Here is a 23,276-nt window from a genome sequence, read left to right as displayed (position 1 = left end):
AAGCGCATTAATGAATAACACTGCCAACCTCCTCCAAGATAACTTTGTTTACTGTGTGCAATACATAACCATCTACCTTGCAAACTGACAAGGGTGCCAGTGTCAACCATGTGTATTTTTTACATTCGCAAATGGAAATCCTCACATGCTGAAGGCTGACTTAAGTTATACTGGATTTTCGACTGCACAGGTGGTCAGTACCACTAAATTCTCCAGGTTGTTCAAAAGCCAACTGCATTACCATAGTAGGTTTAATTTCTAATTTTTAGATAATAAATATAAAGTGAAATTCTAATATGTTCTTCCTGCACAAAGGTGATTTATTTGCATATCCTTCTGGTATTGTACCACACTTTGGAGATCACTGCTCTAAACTATAAACCCCTTCAGCAGAGATTTTTAAAAATTCATTATTGTAACTGTGCCATGCATAGTAAATATAAGAGAAGCTCAAAAAAAGTTTACTGACTGAATGAAACTTAGAGTTTTCTGTAATGTTTGAAGGTAATTTGGAAATCTGTGGTGGATATATACTCCTAATTCAATTAATGTAAATTTTGACATTGTGCTGGCATTTGTTTAAGATTCAACTGTTATGAGAAGAAAAAGAATCGTTGAAAATAAGCAGAAAAATATTTTAGAACAGAAAAAACAAAACTCTGGATGTATAGGACAGAAGTACAGTGAGAAAATGAATGTAAGTACATCATTAGTAAACACCTCCTCCATTCATTGGTGGAAAATTGCTTAGAAAACAGAATGTTCTAAAAGGACTGTGCTCTTGCTGAACTGTGCATTACTATATAAAAATAGCATAGCCAAAGCTATTGTGAAGCATTATTGGACTCTCTATGCTAGGAACTTATTGTACTATAATTATTTGGTATATAGTCAACTCTGGAAAAAAACTGAAGTCATTAACAGCAATGTTATTTAAATACACATTTTTAAAAAAGAAAAGTAAATTAGAGCCATAGGTAGAGGAAGCAAGTATGCTACAGCCATGCTACCCTGAACAAGCCTGATCCTGGCTGATCTCGGAAGCTAAGGATGGTTGGGCCCGGTTAGTACTTGGATGGAAGACCCTTTAGGAAGATTAGGTGCTGTTGGCATAAAAAATAAAAAATAAAAAAATACAGGATTGTAAACTGACAAGGTCTTCGCAATCTGTGAGGTCAACCAAGGGTTGCCTCACTTGAAAAAATATAAATAAACAAATGTTTGTTTGTTTACTTGTTCATTTATATTTACATATATTATGGGTATATAAATATATATATATCCATATCCTATTTGGATCCAAGCTTCCTGGAGGACATGACAAAAAGGAAAGTAGGATGTTACATAGTTTTCAGGGGATATTGATCATGATTTTGTTTAAGGTATTGAGAATCTTCTTTAAGGGACCTTGAAGTTCATAATGGATATATTCCTATTAACGGTCAACAACAAATGAAGAGGAAGTTTCATACAGCTGTTTGAAAAAGAGATCTTTGATAAAAGTCAAAAGCATAATACTATTAATTTTAAAATGAGCAAAGGTAATTCTGTGAGCTAAGTAAATCCGACCTAAAGACAACATTTTCTAGAGGTCTAACTTGATCCAAGGATTGAATTTAAAATATTAAAAATTTTAGATAGATGAATGAGTAGCATTTTGCTTGGAGTCTCAACTATAAATATTACTACTTTTGATTTTTAATAAAACTCCACTAGTACCTTATGAAGACTTTCTATTCCAAGTTATAGGTTGAGTGTCCTATTCTTTGTTATAGGAACTATTGATTTTTATATGAGTAAGATAACAAATATGAAGAAAAATCTGCCATGATATATCTTATCAGCAGAACAAAAGTCATTTAATTATTTATGTTAATTAAGTTAACCTATTAACAATATATTCTTACTGCTTAATACCAAATATAGTACTTAATTACAAACATAACTTTCTAATTACAAATATTATAATGCCTAATAAGTACTTTGTACATGTAATAAGTACATGATGTTCACATCAGACATCTCAAAATCTATAAACTGAACAAATTTTTACGTTTATTTTTTATTAATATATTTTAAATTTAAAAGTAATAGGTTATAACCAAAAAATGAACAAATTATATTTTAAATGCCTGTTGTTATTGCCCTCTCTAAATTCATCTTTATTTTTCTGGGTCTTATTCTATTCCTCTATGTCTTGCTCCTTTGCATTCTATCTTACTGTATTTAGAGTCTATTTTTGTTCTTCTACCCAGAAACCTCACATCCACTTTCACATACACATTTTCCACTCACACACCTACTTACACATCTTCCAAAGTCTTGATATCTTTAGAATAGGTCAGAGTTTCTGAATCAAAATCAAGTTTCGAAGTTTAACTTTTCCATCCCTGTTGTTTTTGCTTTGATTTAGGGTTTGGGGTTTTGTTGGGTTTTATTTATTTATTTATTTATTTTCACTCAAAAGCCTAAACAAGGGTTGCTCAGTCACTATAGCATTGTTCCCTATCACCTTGAATTAGAAATGTATTTTATCATACTAGATTTTTTCCAGCCTACTAATTCTATGTAGAGAGAATCTAAAAGATAACAATGAAAGATAGAAAAAGCACAATTATTACTTAATGACAGGGTCTCCATCCAAGGTATTTTGAGTCTATAATAGAGATGAGGCAAGGCTACAAGAGCTATTGAAGTCCTGTTACAGAAACCATCATCAGTTATTCTTCAGACCAGATGAACAAAAGCAAGGTATAGTCATAGCCAGGAAATTTTATCTTAGAGAAAGTCATTTTTTTAAGTGGAACAGAATGGGAGTAAAGAAGCAAAATAGACCACGTCCAGAGAAAAAGAGTTAGTACCCCTCAGAGAGTGTTGAATGGGTATGCTAATTGCCAGTGCTCTAAGATTTCCCGTTTCCCAGTTGATATGCAGCATCAAGGCAGCTATTTCTGATTTAAGTTTTGACTAGTAGTTGTGATTCACCCCTACAATGATAAATCAACAAGATTATAAACCTTTAAAGTTTTTTTTAACTTTCCTTTAATTAGCACTTTTGATTGCCAGCTTACTTCCCTCTTCCAGATATTCAAGACAACACAGCAACCTGAAAATTTTCCAAAATTAACCTAAAACATTTTTTTAATATTCAGTTATCATTGAAGGGCCTTAATTCAGTAATTCTTGGTTTCTACTCAAAAAAAAAATAGACAATTTACTTGAAAATATATACAGCAAATAAAAGTTTTTCAAAAGTTAATGTATATATCATGAATTTTAAATATGAAACTATGTTCTGATTTAATATTCTATTTTTATAGAATTTTGGACAAAGTGTCCAGCTAAGTTCATGTGAGCCAAAACAAACTACAAGGGGTACTTCTAATATTGAAAAAGGTATGTTCTAGTTTAAACATTTTTCTATGTGCTTTGTTCCCAGTGATCTTTTTTCTTACATGTATTTTCCCAAATACTTACATATTATGTGAATATTAAACCACCGTTTTGGACCTAAATTCTCCTCACCCTACACATTTAGGTTGTTGTTTTTCTTTATTTTAAATAATAATGTACTGAACATCTTTCTACATTAAGCTTTTCCCTGATTTTTCAATTATTTCTATAAGGTAGATTCCCTGAATTAAAATTACAATAATTGCCATAAAATTGACACCTAATAAATATTTGTTGAATGAAATTCTGTGTATTAAATGCATTCTGGATCAAAGGATATAAGCATTGTAATGGCTTTTCACACATAATACTAAAGTATTTTTTTTGAGTGTATTATCAATATAAATTCTGGCTTGTGTGCTAACCTAAGATAGAATCACTTCCATTGCTTGCTTACATCACAGGCAAAGAAATGTTGTTTTGTTAGATTTAATTTGTACATCTTTAATTAATAATATGCTTAATTGTTTTTGTATGTATATTTATTTTTGATGAATTGTTTCTTTATATTTTTCTCTGTAGATATTGAAGTTTGAGTATTTTCTTACTGATTTCTGTAAATCCTTTAAATATCAAGGATTCTTACCCTTTATATTAGTTGCAAATATTTTTTGCTGCTTTATTATTTGCATTTCATTTTACTTATGTTGTATTTCATAGATAGAAGTCTTATTTTTTAATTTGTCATTCAATAAATGATTTTTGAGAGCTAATTTCCTGCCTTCAACTACATATTGGATATATAGTAATGAAGAAACCATACAAAAGTCTTGCCCTTCAGAAATTTAAAGCCTATTAGGGAAAACTAGCCTTAAATAAATAAGTGTATAGTCTTTTCTTAGTGATTTTGCCATTACTTCTAAACTCAAAGAACCTTCCCAATACAGAAAGTTAAAAATGTTTCATTTTCTTCTAGACCACTTCAATAGTTTGATCATTAAATTTAATTATTTAATTTCTTTGGAATTTGTTTAATTGGATGGTGTGAAGTGCAATTCCAAATTATTCTTTCATAAAAAACAAATTAATTTATTGAGCGATCATTCCTTTCTCTCAAGTGTCTGATCATACGTTAAGTTCTTATATCTAATTTGATCTATTTCAAGGCTGTCAGTTCTATTCAGCTGATCATGTAATTTTTTAATCTTTCCTTAAGTTTATTTCTCTTACCCGTTCATCTTAATTGCTATTCTAAAGACAATTTACTTTATCTTCTCTTTGTACTTCCAATGAATAAAAAAAGAATAGCATAAAAATAATCTAAACAGAATGTGTTTTTTCTTTAGTTCTGGTAACACTCTAGGAATTCGTATTACCTTACTGCCATCGTTTTGAATATATATATATTTTTTTAATTAGAGATGGGAAAATCCTAGATATAGAGGATCCTGATAACTAACATGCAAACTAACAGAAGATTCACTGGGTTTCTATTAGTGAAAAGAATACATACAGATATGTCAGTTAAGTATGAATAAGGGCTGATCCCAAGACAAAAAGGGATCAAAGAATAGTTAATGTAAAGTTTCTGTAGTTTCAGAGAGTACTTCTGAATTTTTGATGGCTGAAAACTTAGTGAAAGCTTCAGTGCCTGAGGATGAAATTCTAACTGTCATGAGTAGCAAGCAGCTACAGAAACCAAATCTGGCTTTAAATAAGACTCAGCAATTCAACATCTGTGCACTATCAGCTGAAGAACAGAAAATCCTACAGTCCCTTAACCGTCTCAATGAAAGGTTATACTGTAAGTATGGAAGAACACCTTTTGTAAGAAGTGTTATATTTTGTACTTCAGTTATTTTAATTTAAAACTTAATTCAGCTTAAAATTGAAATTAAAGATACAGAATCTATCCAGGTTATCACCTCTTAAATCAAGTATATTACAACTAAAATATTTTTGCTATGCCATATTATTTCAAGTATGTCATACTCATGTTGTTTACAATGATACCAATGTCTTTGGCAGGGTTAGCTGTCTTTTAGGAATGTACAAATACACTTCTCCTTCAGCAATGTGACAGGCTAGGTATCTGTACTGACCATCCATCAAAAACAACCATAAATTCTAGATTAAACACTTTAAAATTTTTAAATATAGAAATTTTAAATAAGAATAGGAACTTAATATAGATAAGAACTCAAAAAGAAATTGAGAGTGCTGTAGCTAGCTTTCATCTTGAAAATATTTAACACAGAGTGTGAAACACAGCTTTGCTTTTCATGGCTTCTCACAAAAAAAAATATATATATATTACAAGAGACAAAACCCAGGCCTTACTCAAGATGTATAGTCTTATAAAATATCATCCCACCTTAAGCTGAGTCTCCCAAAGAGCTACACCCTACCCAGACACACACACACACACACACACACACACACACACACACACACAGAGAAGTGATGAAAAAAGCTAGCATATCTTGAAGTGAGCAGATGAGCAGAGCAGACTTCAAGCTTTTTTCACCTCACCTCTCTTTCTGTCTCTCTGTGTATATATGTCTATGTAGAATGTAGCTCTTTCTCTAAGAGATTTTGTTAACAACAGACTCTACAGAAAATTCTAAAGGATATACTTCAGCAGATGGAGAGTAATCTCATATAGACAGTTAGAGAGGGTAAATTTTAACAAACATTGTATAAAACAATAAATGTAATAAAGAAGTGTTTCAAAGAGAAAAAAAATAGAATTTAAATACCAATCAGAAATAATACATAATTTGAGAGAACAGAAACGGTGTTAAAGTGTACTAGTATTCTGTATTCTTAAGGAATTGGGTAAAAATACAGATTAACTTTAGTTGTTGATAACTGAAGTATGCCTGTGGCAACAACTAAAGAAATATATTATGCATCATACAAACTGGTAGAGAAGGAAAGTGGCATACAAAAAATCAGTCCAAAATAAGAAAAGAGAGAAAAACATAGACAATATAAGACAAATAGAAATCCTGCCCTACGAAATGGTATCTACACGTATATTTACAATAAATAAAAGCAGATTAAAGGCTACATTTAAAGACAGGCTGTTGAAACTTTATAACACAACTGTATTCTGTTTATAAACAAGATGTTTAAAATATAAGGATATGGAAAAGCTAAAAGTAAAAGATAAAAAAAGATGAAAAATATGTACCAAGTAAATTCTAACCAAAGGAAAACTGCTTTAGATGTATTATTAATAGACAAAACTGACTATAAAGCAGAAAGCATTACTGGACACAAAAATGATCACTTCATGATATTCGAAGTTTTAATTCAGGAAAAATATATAAAATATTTTCATTTTGTATGCATTTAAGACCATAGCCTCAAACTATATAAAATATTTTTAGCCATTGTGAGAGATTGTTTTTTACTTTGTCAGTAATTGATAGAATAGACAAAAATATTAAACAGGTGTATAAGAATCAAACATGATTAACTAACTTGATCAAAGGGACACATTCTTTGCAAGTGCACATAGAACATTTATAAAAATGGACCATGTGTTATGCCATAAAACAAACCATGACACATTTTAAAGGATTGGAGTCAACCATATCCTCTGACCACAATACAACTTAAATAAACATGAGTAACAAAATGATATTTATTAAGAAATATATTTCTAAATCATAGTTCTGAAAAAAAATACCATAATGGAAATTATTAAATATTTAGATACAAACAATAATACAAATATCTTATATATGTATATATTTATCATGGCCTCACAACCTTGCCACTACTGACATTTTGAGTAAAATAATTTTTTTGTTGTGGGGGGCTATCCCGTGCATTGTAAGTTGTTTAGCAGCATCTCTGGCCTCTACCGACTGAATGCTATAGTATAAGTATCTCCTAACATTGCCAAATGTTCCTTGGATGGCAAAAAATCACCTATGATTGAGAACCACTGAAGAAAAAAGAACATAATATATGTACATACATTCCTATATAATGCATAGTATGTGTATGTATTGTGTGTGTATTCTGCTCTTGCTGAAAATATGGAAGGCTGGAATGTGTCAATGTGACCCTAATAAAAAACAGATAAACAACAAAAGTGTAGCTTTTCTTGAATGCATTAGAGAGCTAAAGTCATAGCACAACCAAGTAGCCTAATATCCAAGGAAAAACAGGGACTCCCTAGGAGAGACAGGACATGACTATTGGCTCACCTGTAGCAGAGTATGGGAGAAAGAAATACCAGGTTGCATACAAGCTTATATTAGGAATTCTGCTTATATTTTTAACAAAGTGCTAGAGGATAAGTGTGAACTATTGTGAGAATATGAAACCCCTGGAAACCACACACACGAGTTCACACTCACTCGCAGATTTTTTTCCATGAACCTACATGGTGTATTAATGGGGAAAATAGAGGGCAGGTCAAGAAACTAGAGAAATCCTTCCTTAGTCCTGCAGCCCAGAAGAGGGGAGCAGCCACTGCATTAGAAAAGGCATGAACTTTTCTCTCCTACTGCATAAAAACTATGAGGTACTGAAACAGAGGCAGACAACTTTATTGATTGCCCCCAGGGCACAAATAAAGTCTTATAGTGCTGGCAGAAAGGTAAAAGAAAAAAGCCTGTTCCTGTTGGGGAAGGCCCAAGCAACAGGTATGGACCCAGATCATTAGAAGTATCTTGCTATCAGAGGAGAGGCGCAAAACTCTTGCACAAATCCAGCCAAAGATACAAGATGAAGTTGACTTCCATGGCAAAGAGGAGCAGGATGACTAAGAAGATACGGAGGACATGCCTCGGTCTGAGCCTGGACCAGGAAAACAAAAAAAGTCCCCTACTCCCTTACCACAAGGCCAGCAAATGCCAACAAGCAAAAAGAAATCTGCTGTAAGAGAGGCAAGAGCATAGGGAGAGCCTCCTTCTATTGTGAAGATACACAAAAAGGCCAAAATCTGAGAATAAAGCAGGAACACTGAATTAAAAAGCCTCCATGATCCTTGCAGAACAGAACTTTAGAGGAATTTGAAACCAGTGATGTACTGAAGGTAACCATAGCAACGACAAAACCAAACCCAGCTAAATTCCAGACTAAGTTGATTAACTACACACACACACACACACACACACACACACACACACACACACACACACAATTGCCTAGGAGAAGAGGCATGCTGATTTCCAGACACACATACTGTTTACCTGCATATCCACTATTTTAAACATGAATTCTGGCATTAAATCAAAAATTATGAGACACATCAAAAAAGCAAGGAAAGAAACTCACTGTCCAGGATACAAAGCAATCAACAGATTGAGACACAGAGATGACCCAGATGTTGGAACTATCAGGTAATTTTTAAAAAACTATGACTAATATATTAAATGTTAAAATGGAAAAGGTAGACAACATGGTAGAGACAGCATACATGAACAGATGGAGAATGTCAGTGTAGAGATGAAAACTATAAGAAAGTCAAAAAGAAAAGTAAGTAATAAAACACCGTTAACAGAAATGAAAAATGTTTTCTACGGGCTCATCAGTAGACTCAACACAGCTGAGGAAAGAATCAATGAATTTGAAGATAGATAATAGAAAATTCCAAACTGAAACACCAAGAGAAAACAAAATGGTAGGGGGAAGAAAACCCAGAATGAACGATCTAAGACCTGTGAGACAATATAAACCAGTCTAACAAACATATAATTTGAATCCCCGTGTGAGAAATGGTAGCTTTTTTTTTTTTTTTTTTTTTTTTTGCTAGGAAGAGGAGCTAATGATCTTTTCGGGTTTCAGCATAACCCCTCTCAAATAGGATGAACACCCATTCTTGGATCCCAGATAGCACACTGACAGAAAAGCTATGAAAAACTGGGGTCATTTTGAGACAAGCTGTTTGTCACTGTATATTAGAATAACTGGATATCAAGTAGAAAAAAATTAAATTGAATTCCTTTCCAAATACCATACATAAAAATAAGTTCCAAGGTGATAAAGATTAAATGTGAAAAAAATATGTAAAGCTTTTAGGAGATAATATAATATTTTCTAGCCTCAGGCTAATGATTTCTTAAGCCCGACAAAGAAATCTTTAGAGGAAAAATCAATAAATTTGACTATATTCAAATTACAAACTTTCTTCATATCAGAATCACTAAAAGAATGAAAAGAGGGGGAAAAAGACTTAAACAGGGATTTCACAAAGGAAATGCAAATGACAATAAACAATAAACATTAATAGATAATCAACTTCATTAGAAATAGGGAAATGCAAATCAAAACAATGAAACATAGTTATGTTCTCATAAGAAAGATAAAGGTTTAAAAGCCTGGCAATGCTAAGTGTTGGTAAAGACATACAGCAATTGGAGCTCTCACTGGGTAACCTCTTTAGGAAATGTTTTGCCACCACCTAATAAATTGAACATGAACAAACCCTATAACCCAGCGATTTCACTTCTAGATGCATATCCTAGATGAAACCCTGCATATGTGCATCAGGAAACATGTATAAATCTATAGAGATCATCATTATTTAAAAGCCAAACTTTGAAAACATCTAAATATGCTGGAGTACTATTCAGCAGGGAAAATGAACAAACTAGAGCTACGCATATCATCATGGATGAATCTAAATAATATATAATTTTCAGCAAAATAAAAAATCAAGGGGAAAAAAACAGTACAATTTCAATTATGTGTAGTTCAGAAAGAGGCAAAACTAAACAATATTCTTTGGAGATGTATGCATATGTGTTAAAACTATAAAGAAACGAAGTCAGTATAGTGGGTTGCTTCTGTGTGAGTTGGAGAAGGGAGTGCAATCCACAGGCAGTGTGGAAGTAGGGAGCTCCAGAAAACTTCTAGAAAAGTGAAAATGTTCAGCTTTCATAATCAAGATAGTTACACAGACATTAGCATTATTACTATTATTAATATATGCATATGTTTTATATACTCTGTGTTAATTCTAAAACTAAAATAAGAGAGTAACAAAAGCAATGTAAAACTAAAGCTATAAGTTTAAGACACAAAATTAGTCAGGTAGAGTAAAAACCTTAGGTCAGTTTTTTAGAAGGCTTTTTTTCTATTAGATACTTCTACATATTTAAATGCTTCATGTAAAAGATTCTTCTTTAATTTTTTTTCCTTTGCCCAAACCTTTCTATTACATAGACAAAAGCCTAAACATTGAAAATGCAAGAGTTGACTTAATTACTCAAGTTTTTTGTGCCTTAATGGCTAAAGAAATATCTCCTCTATCTTAAGATACTCCAAGAATGAAAGTCATTTATTGGTTAAAAAAAAGAAAAAAAATTAAAAAGGAATGAAAACCTAACATTCGAATAAAGATTGTTTTATAATACTCCAAGTACTATTATTAACATAAGTTTTATGTAATTGCTTTTAATCAAATTACTTCCATTTCCTAACCTAATATAAGTATAAACACTGCTTCTGGGGACAGTAGAGAAAGAACTCTCACTCAATTTTGAATATTTTGACACATTAGAATTTAATATTTGATTCTTTAGTCATTCTTCTCTTTTAATATGCATAACAATTACTTTTATATCATGGTATAATCATTTCAGATATGCAAGAAACCATTTGCAAAAATCCATCAATCAAAAATACCTTACAAATAAAGCACTTTTGGTAAGTATTTTAAGCTTTTGTTTTTATTTTAGGAAACCATGTGTGTAAGAATCCTGTACTGATATTAATTTTTCTTGAGATTGGCTTTTAGAGAGTTTTTCTCCACAACTTTCAATTATGTTTTGCTAATCAAGCAAATATATTCTTGTTTTTAAAAATTGTAATATAAAAATTTTTACATCCAGAGTATTTTGTCAGTAATGGGAACAGCAACATGTATCAGTGCACTATTCTTCAAATAATTTTAGATATGTAGCCTAATTGGAAAATTGTTAAGAACTTTACATTAGTGATGAGCCCATTCTTGCCCATAACCCTTTCATATCTTCAGGGTTCAAAACTAGACATTACTATTTTGAATTTTCTTTTCTTTTTTTTTTTTTTTTTGCCTTGGCACTGGATTCTGGTAAAGATAACATAAATGAAAAACAGTCCTTGCATTCAGAAATTCTCACTCAAAAAGAGAAAAAGACACGCATGGATAGTATATACAAATAACCCTAATACAAAGTAAACTAAGTCTGTGTGATACAATCTTAGGAAATCACACAAGGAAGAAATCATGTCTGCCCAGAGGTGATTAGGAAACATTCAAGTCTAAAGAAAAAGGGCATCTTCAAACTAAGACACTACCTGTACTCTCATAGTCCTCAATTTAGGTGTTCAACAAAAAAAAAGCATTTTGTTATAGAATTAATTACATGTTTGCTCAATTATTTTTTATCATGTACCTTCAATTTTGAAATCTTGACAGGAAAAAGTAAGATTATGAAAGTATATTTCATTTCTTATTTGCTTTTACATAAACAGTTATATATTTCTTACCCATGTTCAGATTTTAATATGTTCTGGGTACAGTAGTAAATAATGGTGAATAAGAAAAAGGCTATGCCTACCCTCATGAAGTTTATTATTTACCTCTAGGGACATATTTCTTAGAAGAGGCCCTTTTGGTGTGGCAGTCTTGGTGCTGTGATTTTTAGACACAACTCTTTTGGCAATGGTCACCTTGACTCCTGATATATTTTTTCATGGTTACTTTTTACATGCTAGTTTGATTTTTTGCTCATTTGCATTCTCACCAATTCAGCAATTTAAGTAGCTTTTGCATGATAATTTTTCTGTCTAAATTTTGACTGTGCCAATTTTCTGACATTTATGACATTTATGATTCTTCACTTCAGTAAGATAAGACTTGCAGTGATTGAGATCACTCTTCTAAACACCTCAGCTCAACTTGAAAACAGTGTACTGACTACAACTAACTGAGCGGGATTGTAAATACTACTCAATAGGAAGAGAAAATTATGTAATCAGCAAATTATTTTGCTGTACACATTGGGACACGGTGTCATTATACTTCTGGAGTATTTGACAAATAACGGAAAAGTTAATGGTCTGGATTAGGGACCACTGGTAGACTTAAAATCATTTTTCTCTTTCATCTTTTTCATTCTTTGTGACAGATGGTAATCTTAGCTTTATTTGGTTTCTTTGTCTCCAAATATGTTACTCTTTCTTATTTTAACATTACTAAAATAGGTCAAAAAACTTCCATTTATTTTCAAGGAAAATAATGTAAAATCACAGAGTTATGAACTACCTGTTTAAAAGAGCAGGCATCAAAATTACCCCCTTTCTCCTTCCCCATCAAAACTTAGCTGCCATATTCTGCATGGGAATTTGATTGTTTTAATTTTTCATTTGCCCTTTTTTCTGCTATTTTCATGTTATTGTATTCTTCATTTGGATTTACCAAGTGTTGACACTTGCTTTATCTGATGGATGGATGGATGGATGGATGGATGGATGGATGGATGGATGGATGGAAGGATAGTGGATAGATGGAAGAATGGAATGGAATGGAATGGAATGGAATGGAATGGAATGGAATGGAATGGAATGGAATGGAATGGAATAGAATGCAATGCAATACAATACAATACAACACAATACAACACAATACAATAGAGTAGAATAAAAGATACATACATTCATACATACATACATACACACACACACATATATACATGCATACACGAACATATAATTTAATGAACTATTTAAAGTAGATTACAGACATAATACTTCCCCTCTAAATACATAATACAATATTATCATTACACTCAAGAAATTTAATATTGATACAATATTATCTAAAACACATTCCATATTTAAAGTTCCTTTGTTTGAAAAAGTCTTCTGTAGCTATTTCATTTCTCTGATCCAGGATCCAACCCAGGATTATACATTACATTTGGTTGTTATGTCTCAACCTAGAAACGTCTCTTCACTCTTTTTACTCTTTCACGTGCATTGACACTTTTGTGGAGTCCAGACCAGTTGTCTTGTTGAGTATCTCATGATCTGGATTTGTCTGATTGTTTTCTCATAATTAGAATCAGGTCAACATTTATGGTGGTTGCAAAGTTTCAAAGTTTATGTTTTTAGAGCCTGTTTGTTTCCTTTTTATCACCTGGGATTACTTCTACCTACATCTTGTTCTATTTAGCTGCTTGTAATTTGTTTTGAGCCCAGAACAGATGTCCCAACTTTTCAAGTGATGTTTAAAGCAAGAATAAATAGGTATAAATAGGTGTCTCATCTAGGAATAAAGTATATGGGCTTTAGATATATTTTGGTCTTTTAAAACCTTTCAAAATTTGTTCCTGGATCTCCATTATATTTCAAATAAGTAAAATTATTTAATATGTAAATTCTAAAAAGGCAATATAGAACCCTAATTATAAACTTTCTATATGTATGACAAAAGAGATGACCAAAACTATATTGTATTTACCAGGACAATGGTGGTACAGCCTAGTTCTTCAATAGGGAATTTTCTTTAAAAAAAAAATAATAATAATAATTCATCTCTTCATACAATAACAGAAATATCTATTTGGGAGTATTTGTTGTTTTGGAGATGTTGCAGGTAAGCTTTTTATTAATATTTTTATTTTACATTTCAGCTCCAGTGTTTTCATACCCATATGAACTTACAACAATTTTGTTTTTAAATTATATGTATCGTATATATCTGGCTTTACAATTTATGTGTATAGTGTAGTTAATTTGGGAACTGAATTTCTGAACCTAGCAGCATTACACCTACTGGGTTCCTACTACTGAAAATGGTTTCATACATATCTCTTCTTTAATCTTCTTAGCTTGGGACATCAAGTAATTCTCTCAAGTCTAAGAACTTTTCAGTGGCAGAGCCAATATTTACACTTTCTCCTCTTCCCCAAAATCTATTCTACTTTTTAAATCTTATTTTAATTAATGACACCATCATCCACCAAATTTCCTAGACAGATTTGTATGTCATCCAGGCTTCTCATTCTCCCATACCCCTAGACAATAAATCCTAAATGTTATTAGGATTTATTGTCTAGGATTTATTGTCTATTACCCGCCCCCATCCCTACTAATAGTGTCTTAGTTTAAGAATTCATCATGTCCCATCTGGAACACCATTTCAACAGCCTTTATGTTTACTTTTTCCAGTGTATCTTTCACACAATTATCACCAGAGTAATTCTTTACATGAACATATATCACTCTCCTGCTTAAAACCTAACCTCAGTGGTTACCACCACCTAAAAGATAAAATTAAAACTTCGGAGAACTGCTTTCAAGACCTTTCTACCCTCACCTCCATTTCCTACCCAGCTCAGAATTTATACACTGTTGAGTACAAGTAGATCTCCCTTGATCTCCTCATATGCTTCCAGGGCCCATGCTGCTCCCACTGCCTCATAGGGCTTACTCTCTTAAAAACCTTTCTCCTACTTACTCTTCAGTGTCACCCCTTTTAGAAAAGCTTGTTCAGCCTCAGCTTTGTGCTGTTTAAAATTTAGTACATTCTCCTTTTGGCAACCATAGCAGCCTAATTTTTTTTTTCATAGAAGTTATCATATTGGTCTCTTCCCTGAACAGATATTTCCTTAGTGTTATCATGTGTCAGGCACTCTGCTAAGGCTAGGACTAGAAAGAAGAAAACACTTCCCCTTCCCTCAAGTAGCCTGTGTTCTAATACAGACAATGTAGAAGCAATGCAGTGTCCTAGAATTGCTACGGGGCATCCTCAAGGCACCTGCCATGATTTTTCAGTGTAAAAACTATGAGCCTTATAAGCAAAACTTTTATTTGGAATATTTTACTTACTTTTAAAAATAAAATAAATTTAATGAACTTTTAACAATTACCTTTCCAAGCATCTTTAGCCCAATATATGTTGTTAAACTACTCCTAAGGTGTTAATGTTATATGGCTCCAAGTGCTTCCCCATAAAAAATAAAATTATTAAATTTTGACCACTTACTCATCAGATTACAATAAAAAGTACCTCTAAAGCATATCTTAATCAATAGTAAAGAGTGAAGATTGTGAATTATTTTTAGTCTGATACCTTGCATAAAGTGGTACTCATTATGTTGAGACTCATGTATATGTAGCATTTGAGAATTTGAATTATGAGTTTAATCTTATTAAAATCTATAATCTAGAAGGAAATGCACTTTAAAGTCTATGAATACTACAGTAAAAGAATATTCTGAAATTATGTTACAGAACAGTCAGCCAAGGACCAGTCTATCTCCTGATGTCGAATCCAGATTGCAGAGAAAATACTGATGAAATATAACAGTGACTATTAAATGGAATCATTAATTTTGAAAATCTCCTGTAAATATATATTTCTGCATCTGTTTATGATTAAAACACTATAACCATAAAATAATGCTAAATCATAATATGGGTAATGGAGACCAATTGACTGGTTTACATATATGGTATAAATTATACTTTATTATGTATTTAATTGATAAATGCATTTTTTTGTAAATGGAAATACTTCATTATTTTCAACATGCATGCTACTGGAAATAAATTCATTATATTTTAAAAGAAGAGATATTTTGTTATTCAAATTATGTATTAGCTACAGCTGTAAAGCTTTGTTTTTCTGAAATTCCTAATAAATTCTATTAAATTTTTGTACAGTGGTGTAAAAAGTTTATGATTAATAACATCCCTCATAAATAGTAGAGCTATTTGTTTAAGACTTTGAAAGATCTCTGTACTTCAGAGATGTTACCAAGGGGTCTTGTTCTCTATTTTGCATGTTCAGAAATTAAAGTTATCACTGTACAGGGGTAATTAGTCTCTAAAGAACTGACTACACTAACAAAGCTCATGAGGTAAATGATAAATATAAAAAATAAATTGCAATCCTAACTGGATTACTTGAATTGCCTTGCCTGTTCAGTATGTTTTTTCCCCCAATAAGAATGTCTCCTGGGGACCAGGTTTATATTAGAAGGTTGTTTTTTAAAGTACAGAAACAAAGCCAAAAGTTGTATGATGATAAAAAATATTTTTTTCATAGAATTTTGATAGTCTTATACATTCTTTTATTTTCCCTCAACTTTCTACTTCAGGCTCTCATCACCTCTCATCTGGACTATTTCAAGCTGAATTTCTTACCTTTGGCACCAATAAGGCTGCTAGAATGACATTTCTAAAGTGTGAGTAAAATGGCCAGAGTGAAAATCTATCTTATCAACCTCATCTTAAAGGTTTTCAGAGCTTCCCCTTTGGCTACTGGAGAATATTTGCACTCCTTAGCATGGCATTTAAGGTTCTTCATATTCTGAGTCCTCCCTGCTTACCTACCATCATCTCATCCTTCTTCTCTACCATATCACTTTATCCAATATACCAAACTCCTTATAGTTTCCCAAATACTATGCTAGTTCATGCCTCTCTGTCTATATATCTGTCTATATATATACTATACCCTTCTCTCTCACTCTACTTACATCTGCCTAATAAACTTTTATGCATTATTTTAAATTCTGCTCTGGTTAAACTTTCTCCAGTTTTTTCTAATAATTCTCTGTACTACCTCCTCTATATAAATTATGTCCTTTGTACCCTGAATATAATTTTTTGTGTATTTATATCTCTTCTTCTAGATCAAGAGCTCCTGGAAAGTAGAGATTGACATTCATTTTTGTGCCCTTAGGAATTACAATATGGTACCTCGTATCAGATGAAATAATGAATAAAGGAAAAACTATTTAATGTTCAATTTATCAAGCCCCTGTTATGTGCTAGTTACTGCTTTATGTGTTAGAGATACAATAAACATAAACTAATTATTAAGTTGCCATTATGGAACTTAAATTTTAGTGGAGAATGCAGATTTGAAAACATAAGAATAGACCATCAGATAGTTACAAAGTATACCGAATGAAAACCAGAGCATGGTAAGGGGGCAAAGAGTGATAAGAATACTATTTTAGATAGAAAGGTAAAATGGACAGAGAAGGTCTCTGAAAAGGTGAAGTAAGAAAGTTAACCTTGATGGCGGTGGGAGAATAGCATTCTACATAGAGGGAACAAATGCAAAGGACCTTATACAGGAACAGGCTTAACATATTTAAGGAGTAGAAAAGCCAACACGGCTAGTGGAAATGAGGTTAGAGAGGATCGTATAGGGTTTGTAGGCCATAGGAAGGATTTGGGATTTCAATCTAGAGTAATGTGAATGAATCTTTTGCAGAATTTAAAGGGAGGGAGGGGTGTGATCTTTTTAAAGGACCACTCTGGTGTCTGGAGAATATATATACTTAGGGGAGAGAAGGAGGTGGCAAGTATTAAGAAGGAAGACTAATTAGAGAGTTTTTGCTGTATCCTAAGTGAAAGTTTATAGCTTAGATAAGGTTAATAATGGTGATGGTGATACGAAATGGTCAGATACAGGGTGTATTTTGAAATATTTATTTTATGATGGATTGGATGTGAAGTATAGAAGAAAAGGAGGAATCAAGGATGATTCCAATGTTTTTTTGGCCTGAGTAGCTGAGTGAATGATTTACTGAGATGGAGAATACAAGAAGAAAAGCAGGCTTAGGTTGAAAATCAGTTTTTAGGTTTAATATGCCTAATAGCTATCCAGGTGGTGATATTGAATAGACAGTTAAATACAAAAGTCTGGAATTCAAGGGTGAGGTCCTGGCTGAACATATAATTTGGGAATTGTCGGTGTGTAGATGGAATGTATAGCCGTGAAATTGGATGAAGTCACCTGGAGAGAGAGGGTATATATAGAAAAGAGATCTGAGGAGCCAAGCAAAGAAGGGAGGGATCAACTAGATCAAAAGCTGATAATAAGTTTCAGATTAAGACTGAGAAACTCTCATTGGCTTTGGCTACCTGGAAGCCATCAGTTGCTTTGACAGAAATGGTTCCTGTGGTATTTTGGAATAAAAACCTAATTGGCATGAGTTCAAGAGAAAGTAGAAAAAAGATAACAGGATATTATTAGTAACTTTATGGTCATAAACTTAAAAGTTAGACAAACTAGACGTGCTAAGCAGAATAATGGTCTCAAGATGTCCACATGTTCCTCTTTGGAAGTCATGAATAGATTAATTTACATAGCACAAGGAATTTTGCAGATATGACTAAGTTAAGGATCTTGACATGGAGATATTATCCTGGATTATCTGGGTGGGCCCAATGTCATCATAAGGGTCCTTATAAGTGAAAGAGGAAGGCAGGAGAGTCAGTGTCAGAGTTAAGGGAGATTTGTATATGCTAAACTACTGGCTTTTCAAATGGAGAAGGGAGCCACAGGCCAAGGTATGGCCTCTAGAAGTGGGAAAAGGCAAGGAAACACATTTTACAGAAGTAACACAGCCTTGTCAACACCTTGATTTTAGTCCACTGAAACCCATTTCAGATTTCTGATGTTTATAACTGTCAGGTAATAAATTTGTATTGTTTTAAGCCAGTAAGTTTGTGGTAATTTGTTATAGAAGCAATAGGAAACTAATACACCATTTTATATAATATTCATGTGAACATCTTTGGGGACAGTTATTCTCTCTACTATAATCCACCTTCTGGCCCCCAAAGATGCACATTTATTTCACATACAAAATACATTCACCCTACCCCAAGGTCCCCAAAGGTCGCATTAGATTACAACATCAACTCAAAGTCAAAACTTTTATCTAAATCTCCTCAGATCAAAAGCCTCATCTCATCATCTAAATTAGTTATGAGTAGGACACACTCTTCTCCATCTGTTTACTTGTAAAACTCAAAACCCAAGTAACCTGCTCTCAAAATGTAATGGTAGGATAGGCATAGGATAATAGTAATGGACATTTTCATTCAAAGGGTAGATAATGGAAGAAAAAAAGGAGTCGCTAGTCCCAAGAAATCTCAAAATCCAGCTGGGCAAATTCCATTAGATTTTAAAGCCTGAGTAATTCTCTGTTGTTCAAGGCCCTACCCTCTGGCTCTCCGTTCCACTCTGTGGGCTATCCTGACTTTCTCCTGAAAGGTCGCACACGGTTGCTGCCAAGTAGTCTTATCAGCCTGTTACATGCCTATAGAATTTTGAGTATTAGACCACCTTCTTTCATTTCATATTCTGTCTGGGGGTTTTTTGGTCCAAATTGACAATGTTTTTGCTGATAAAAATTTTTCTAAAACCTTGTGGGTCTCCTGGGTATGTTATAGGAATTTATTCCATTAGACAAGAAGCTCCTCCAAGATGGTCACACCACTATTTTTGGCTTCTGCTGAGATAGCTGAAGGGATCTATGAGTCACACACTTAATGTTTATGACATTATATACTGTGATGTTTTGATCTTTCCATAATGTTAGGAAAAGATTGTACAACCATGTCATTAGTTTTTTCTATCCTGACAATGAATCTCTTAAGTTTAGTGTCTCTTGCAATTTGGCTAGACTGAGAATTTCTCAAGTCAAGTCATATTTCTTTTTTCTTTAACAGTTCTTCCCTAAATCTATCTCTTTCCTCTGGTGTTTTACTATAAGCAGCAAGAAGAAATCAGGAAGGACCTTCAACACTAGAAAATCTCCTCAGCAGAATGGTTTCCTATAGGCAGAGGTGTCAGACCAGGGTGCATTTTATCTCCCTATTTGTTCGATATCTGCACAGAACATATTGTTTGATATCTGCACAGAACATATTGTACAAAAAAACTGGACTACACTCAGAGGAAGGAGGAGTGAAAACTGGTGGAAGAAATATGAATAACTTAGGATATGCAGATTACAACATCTTACTACCAGAAAATAGCAATGTTTTGAAATGGCTTCTAATGAAAGAAAAAGAAGAAAATGTAACAGCATACTGCATTTGAACATCAAGGAGACAAAAATCATGACTACAGAAGAAATATACAACTTTAACAGACAATAAAAACATTGAAATGGTTAAATATTTTTGTTTACCTTCATCCACTCATCAGTTCAAGTATAGACTGCAGCCAAGAAATCAAGAGAAGGCTAAGACTCAGGCATCAAAGAAGAATTAGTAAAGATCATCAAGAGCAAAGATGTGTCATTAGAGACCAAAGTTAAGATCATCCATGCCCTTGTAGTCTCAATTATTATGTACAAATGAGAAAGTTGGACAGTGAAGAAGGCTAATAGGAAAAAAAAACAAAAAACAAAAAACCATGATTCATTTAAAATATGGTGTTGGAGGAGAGCTCTACGGATAAGGATACCGTGGACTACCAGAAACTGGAGGGTCCTAGAACAAATTAAGTTTGAAACATTGCTGGAGGCAAAAATGACAAAACTGAAGCTGTTCTACTTTGGGCACATCATGAGAAGTCAGGGTTCTTTAAAAAAGACAATCATGCTGGGAAAAATAGAAGGCAACAGGAAAAGAGGAAGACAGAAGATAAGATGGATTTACTCCATAAGAGGCTTGAGTCTACAGTAGCTGAGCAGGGTTGTTGAGAGCATTATATTGTGGACAGCATTTGTTCATAAGGTTGTCGGGAGTCATTACTGATTCAACAACAGGTAGCACACCCACAAATTCCACTTTTCCATTTAACTGCAGGATACAATTCCACTAAGCCTTCTGCCGCTCTATAACAAGAATGCCTTTTCTTCAAGTTTTCAATAACATATCCCTCATTTTCATTCTGAATCTTTACCAGCAGCTCCTTTAACATTCCACGTTTCTACCTATAGTTGTTCATAATGACCTTTGTATTCTGCAAAATGACATATGTTTTCTCATCCATGTTCTTTGCTTCCTTCTGCGTCCTCACTAGCAGAGTCATTAATATCCATATTTCTTCTAACAGTTTTGTTCAAGGTACTCTAGGCTTTTTCTACCTTGCTCCAAAACATTTTTCCAGCCTCTGCCCATTGCCACTTTCACATTTTTAGGTATTAATTACAGCCACACCCATGTTTACGTGTTAGAATTAGCCAAAAGAGAAAGATTGGAGTGACCAGAAGCTGTTGTTCTTAGTAGATCACCATGGTTAGTCACAATGGTAGACACAGCAGTGCCCAACAGGTCCCAGCTTGTATTTACTCTTCTACACTCTACAGCATCTTCCCAACTAATGGGCTCCCTGCTAAACCAACAGCAGCTCCCAGCCCACCATCAGACACTAGGCTGCAGACCCACAGGGACAGCTTCACCTAAGCAGAGTTTTTCCACATGAAGCAGTTTCCATAGATTTTTTTCAACCTCTCTCTTCATGTTTCCACTTTGGCCACTGGGCATGCTTGGATTATCATATGTCCCTACAAGCTTTAGCTTGCCTACTGACAGTAGCTCGTCAAAGAGCCTAAAGACTGACTGCTTCCCTGATCCTCATTGGCATCCCTCACTAGTGCAGGCTAAATATTGATCCCCTGCCCTATGTACTCTGGTCCTCCAATTCTCCCCTTCCAGACCTTCATTCTCTCAGCTCCTCTCATGTTCGGTTAAAATATTATTCCTGGAATAAATCCCTTAGTCCCATAATTCTTATAATGGCTCTGTTTTCCTGACTGATACAGTCTGAAAGAAGAGACATACAAATAAGCAGACATTTGTAAATCAGTGTAAAAAGTGCTCACTTTGCAATCTATATGAATACATAAGCGATAAGTGACATTCCTAATTCTGAAAAAAAAAAGCTTCAGAGTTAGCCAAATGAGTATTGTTTCATAAAATAAAGAGAGAAGAATCTCCCAGGCCTAGTTGAGACAAAGAGCCAGGAAAGCGTGAGAGAAAGCCAGAGAGGGAAGCAAGGGCTGAAGTACTCTGTAGGTTGCCTTCTGACGTACCCACCCTAACCGTGTGAAATGGGATATCATTTGTAAAATTTATAAAATGATATTCCAATGGGATAAGCAAGCCAAAGGGGTATGTCAGAATGTTTGTGAAGCATCCCAAGCACCTCAAATAAAAGCTCATCTTTATATATATTTTTAAAAAATTGTATTTATATGCTTTTATAGATGTACTCAGCAGCATCCTGCATGCAAAACCAACTTTACAGTTAATAATCCCTAACTCTAATACCTTTTATTTGTACACCAAAGGAAGGGCAGTTAAAAATGATTAAAATCCAAAGTCAGGCTACGCCAACAAAAACAATTAGTAGGCTGGCAAAGCAGGACAAAATTTGTATTTTACTAGTACTTATACATTATTGCTTTGTCCTTTCATGAAGCTATTGTATAACCAGAATCCCTGTGCAATACCATAACACCACCAGAAAGAGATGTAAGAATTTTAGTAGATTCAAAGTAGGTTCTGTTTAAAATGTCAAAAGTAGAAAGATAAATGAAGAGTAAAGATTTCTTGTGAATTAAAATGGAAGAGAATAACACACTATAAAAGTGAAGCCTAAGTGAGAATGCGGTAAAATAAATATTTAACTTTTTAAAATAATATAAGAAAGAAAATTGCCTTATACAATCAGTTTTAAGTTTTGGGGAAAAAAAATAATTTCCTTTAAAATTGAGACATTAATTTGGAGAAAATCAAAGCATCACTTTTCTTAATGAATACACTTATAAAACTCATTACAAGTGATAGTCATCTCTTGGGCAAAAGATATCAAAAAATCAAAAGAAAGGTTTGGATACATTTGTTTAGAGAAATTTAGACAGGTTTATCTTTAAAAGTGGAATCAGGGAGGATTACTTGCATACAAGAAGAGAGCATGGAAATACATTTGGATGTTTGGATCTAAGGATGTGTCCTGGAAATTTTTTAAGTAAAGGTTTTAATTAAGATATAACAGAAATAACAGGTGAATAAACAAATGCATATATAGCTTGACAAAATTTTATGAAGTGGACACGCCTGTGTAACCACCATCCATATTAAGATAGAGAACATTACTAAGCACCTCA

The 23,276-nt window shown here is 33.2% G+C and overlaps 1 protein-coding gene across 7 annotated transcripts in view; it reads left to right on the top strand.

Annotated features, from left to right (window-relative positions):
• CEP126 (centrosomal protein 126) overlaps positions 1–20,564 on the top strand; it is an 88,855-nt gene extending 68,291 nt beyond the window's left edge. Inside the window, exons 7-13 of one of the 7 annotated variants that reach the window (XR_004950892.1) lie at positions 585–697; positions 3,321–3,396; positions 4,988–5,197; positions 11,001–11,064; positions 15,640–15,753; positions 16,509–16,595; positions 17,046–17,058. Coding sequence is in view for 4 of the 7 variants with exons in the window: in XM_016134004.2 (XP_015989490.2) it covers positions 585–697; positions 3,321–3,396; positions 4,988–5,197; positions 11,001–11,064; positions 16,509–16,545 (500 nt within the window). In the remaining 3 variants the exon portion in view is untranslated. Of the gene's footprint in view, positions 1–584; positions 698–3,320; positions 3,397–4,987; positions 5,198–11,000; positions 11,065–15,639; positions 16,065–16,508 lie in introns of those variants that run through there. The other 6 variants (XR_004950891.1, XM_016134004.2, XM_036220961.1 and 3 more) reach the window with 6 other exon arrangements.
• Positions 20,565–23,276: the final 2,712 nt, after the last annotated feature.

This window comes from Rousettus aegyptiacus, unplaced genomic scaffold (assembly GCF_014176215.1).
Source record: "Rousettus aegyptiacus isolate mRouAeg1 unplaced genomic scaffold, mRouAeg1.p scaffold_m13_p_5, whole genome shotgun sequence".
NCBI lineage: Eukaryota > Metazoa > Chordata > Mammalia > Chiroptera > Pteropodidae > Rousettus > Rousettus aegyptiacus.
Note: the sequence above shows the minus strand (reverse complement) of the source record. Positions and strands in the feature narration are given on the sequence as shown.